Here is a 3,205-nt window from a genome sequence, read left to right as displayed (position 1 = left end):
TAGCACAAGTAAACAAGGCATGCTTACTTCAATGCTTGCAATAAGGATCTTCAGTGGTTTACAAGGTATCAGAAAGTTGAATTTGTAGTTACAAATAAAGTAATTAAAAGAATCATATTCAGCTGTCAAAAGATAACTAGGTCCATGCTCTTAAAGAGAACCATACAAAACAAAATGAAAGGTTTCGAACATAAAAAAATTAAAAAAAAATGTTAGTCATGCCAAGACTGAGATCACTCATCTATCTATCATTTCAACCTAATAAATTAGTTACTTTGGTTTTGCAAAGTCTTCCAATTGTGTAGGAACCTCAGTAGCTTTTATCCCAAGTTCAGAGAAGAAGAATAATAATGAGGAAAATCAATTTCTGTATTTACAACATTATTTTGATGTTAAATGTTGTTAACATGTTTGTTTAACGTTATTGTCTCCTTGTTTAGGAGCATTCTTCATAGCTCGCATGAATTTTTAAACAAAAATCATGTCTAGTACTGTTTTTCATTTTTCTTATTAATGGAATTGAACCCAAATCCATCACTAAGAATTAATTTGTCTCTGGAGCACAAAAAATTATGAATTTTCATAACCTCAATCAAAGCATTAGTTTGCTTTTTGTTCTAGCATCTAAAGCAAAAGAAAGTACATAAAGGATAGAGGATAAGGAATAACCATGACAAGAAACCAGGAAAATATATAATAACAGTAGTCGTTTAAAGACAATGAAAATCAAGTAACTAACTTAAATCTGAAGGTGATGTGTAAGTTCGAAAATCTTAATAAAATACTTTGAGTGAGGCCATATTGATAACAGGTAGTCGAAGATTGTAAACCTCAAATTTCATTCCCATGCTCTGATGAATCAAGGTATAGCAAGATTTTAAGATTTACGAACTACTAAACAAAAATATCATGAGGAAGAATCTATAGAAGTACCTGGACAACATGGGAAAATTCATTAAGGAATACATTTTGTGTGGCTAGGGACAGATGACTGCAAGCCAAAACCTCTAGCATATGCTTGATAGTCAAATCAAGAACTCCAATAAAAGAATACCACGTAAGTAAATGGAAGGAGATAAGGTCAAAAGCATCAAAGATAAATGCACAAATATACAAACAAAGCATAGAGAACCTTCCAACATTGTAGTGAACATGATCAGATATATAACTCCAACCATTTTCTCTATAAACGAAGAGTGCATTCCTGTAAGCTCGAATCGCATGCATGTTGTCTCTACATTTTACAAAATGAATGTTTTACAATTAGCACATAAAAATTTGAACATGCTTTAAATATATGAGACACAAGTTTCAATATGAAGATGAATTTGACATGCAATCGAGTACCTGATCAGAAATGTAGTAACGGTTTCCAGAAAAAACAAGATGAAAACCATACTTGCGTAACATTGGTGGGATGAAAAGCAAATAGCAGTAGGATGCTTGTTCAAGCATCACAGCTGCATGCAGAGAAGGCTCCTGATGAAATATGTACATTAGCTGCACGCTTAGACACTCAGGTTTAGTCATTTTATTTACACGCTTAGCATTACCTCATTAGAAATGCGAAAAAATATATTTGCGGCATCCTTGAACTGCCCCGTGGCCTTGAGCATTTCTGCCCACCATAGACCACACCTTAAGGCATTTCTTTGACTAGATGACCTAATTTTCTAAATAAAAAATTAAAAACATCAGAGATCTAGCAAATAAATAAGAAAAACAATCAGGTTGTATAATTTTACTGAAAAACATTCACAAGAAGATATGAAGTGCAACAAATGTGTAAAGATCTATACACAGCACAAACATGTAACAAAAAAACCTAGTTTAGATTATTCTACAGTACAGTATAGCATAAACATGATATTAATCTTTTTGTATAGAGCACGGTGATGAGGATAGAAATTTGATACTCAAAATACTGTTTTTCATTTTATTTATTGATGGAATTGAACCCAAATCCATCGCTAAGAATTGACGCCAGATTTACCTTGTTCGCCAACATGCTTGAATTCTTCAACCTGTTTGAAATTAAGCCATGTCTTCACCCACACTTTGGGCTCGTACAACTTCTTCTCCCCTCCCTCAACTGCCTCCACCGTCAAGTGATGCAGAGTTCCAGCGACAACTTGCTCCCTCGTCTTCACAACACGCGTAAACTCCAGAAGCGCATTCTGCACATCGACAGATCAAAAAACATTGGTCCGGAGAAAAAGCCCCAATTTTGGGAGAGAACAAAAAATAGTAATTAGGAGGAGCGCAAGACCTGTTTCTTGTTGTGCTCGTCGACGGCAAAGCGAGCGAGCTCCTGGATCTCGGTGATGTTCTCTCTTCCTTCGGATTCCCTCACGTTGCTGACCAACCGTGCCATGGTGGTCATGGGCGTCCTCTCGCTGTTCGGATCTCGTCGGCCCCTACCTTAGCCGGGAAGAGTGAAGAGAGGAAGGAGGAGGAGGAAGAGAGGATCAGACTGTTAGAGTGTATACTAAAAGCCTAGCTTTTGTAAACATTTATTTGTTGAAATAAAAAAATCACATTGGTCAATATCTGCATTTATTTGTTAAATGTAATTGTTCAATTAACTTATATAGTAGACAACATGGAGTGTGGTGTCACACTCAGAAGATCATGTTGTCGGTTCTCTATAAATTATAAACAGTTGCTCGCGACTAAGATGGAAAGGAACAAACCATCAGAATAGTCGTAGTGTAATTAAGTATTAGTTTATCTTGACTAATAAATTACACTGATACACTTTAAGTGTATTGAGTAGGATCATTTCGGTATGTTCTTTTTGTACTGACTTAGTAAAAGAACTAGACCTTAGTTATTATGGAAGTGTGTGCTCTTAATCCTAATATAATAACAAGCACATATATTTAATATTTATTTCTTTGACTTATCAAAGGGTGAGGTTTAGCTCGATAAATCAATATGCCCGATAAGTTGAGAAATGATATTACTTATAGTGTGTATTGTTGATTATAGAAGAAATCTGTGTCCTAATTATCTAGGTTGAGAATGTCCCCAAGAGAAGCTCATAAGGATTGTCATATTAAACCCTGCAGGTGGACCTAGTCCAACATGACAATAAAGTTGAGTGGTACTACTCTTGGAGTTAGATATTAATTAAGTGAGTTGTCAGTAACTTACTTAATTAGTGGACATTCATAATCTTAAACACAGGGAGACTAGCACACAC

At 35.2% G+C, this 3,205-nt stretch overlaps 1 protein-coding gene across 1 annotated transcript; it reads right to left on the bottom strand.

Moving 5' to 3' along the window:
- Positions 1 to 1,559: 1,559 nt before the first annotated feature.
- Positions 1,560 to 2,383, bottom strand: LOC121978242 (cysteine proteinase inhibitor A-like). The gene is made up of 2 exons (XM_042530613.1): positions 2,270 to 2,383; positions 1,560 to 2,177 (listed from the first exon to the last, which is right to left on the bottom strand). The coding sequence occupies exons 1-2, from the start codon at positions 2,381 to 2,383 to the stop codon at positions 1,971 to 1,973; spliced, it is 321 nt and encodes a 106-aa protein (XP_042386547.1). The 3' UTR covers positions 1,560 to 1,970.
- Positions 2,384 to 3,205: the final 822 nt, after the last annotated feature.

This window comes from Zingiber officinale, chromosome 4B (assembly GCF_018446385.1).
Source record: "Zingiber officinale cultivar Zhangliang chromosome 4B, Zo_v1.1, whole genome shotgun sequence".
NCBI classification, from domain to species: Eukaryota; Viridiplantae; Streptophyta; class Magnoliopsida; order Zingiberales; family Zingiberaceae; genus Zingiber; species Zingiber officinale.
The sequence above is the reverse complement of the archived record's forward strand: the minus strand, read 5'-3'. Positions and strand labels throughout refer to the sequence as shown.

Excerpts from the sequence above, each read along its gene's own strand:
- LOC121978242 (XM_042530613.1), bottom strand. The coding sequence starts at position 2,383 with ATGACCACCATGGCACGGTTGGTCAGCAACGTGAGGGAATCCGAAGGA. Across the intron at positions 2,178-2,269 it reads ACGAGCACAACAAGAAACAG|AATGCGCTTCTGGAGTTTAC; the intron begins GTCTTGCGCTCC and ends GTCGATGTGCAG.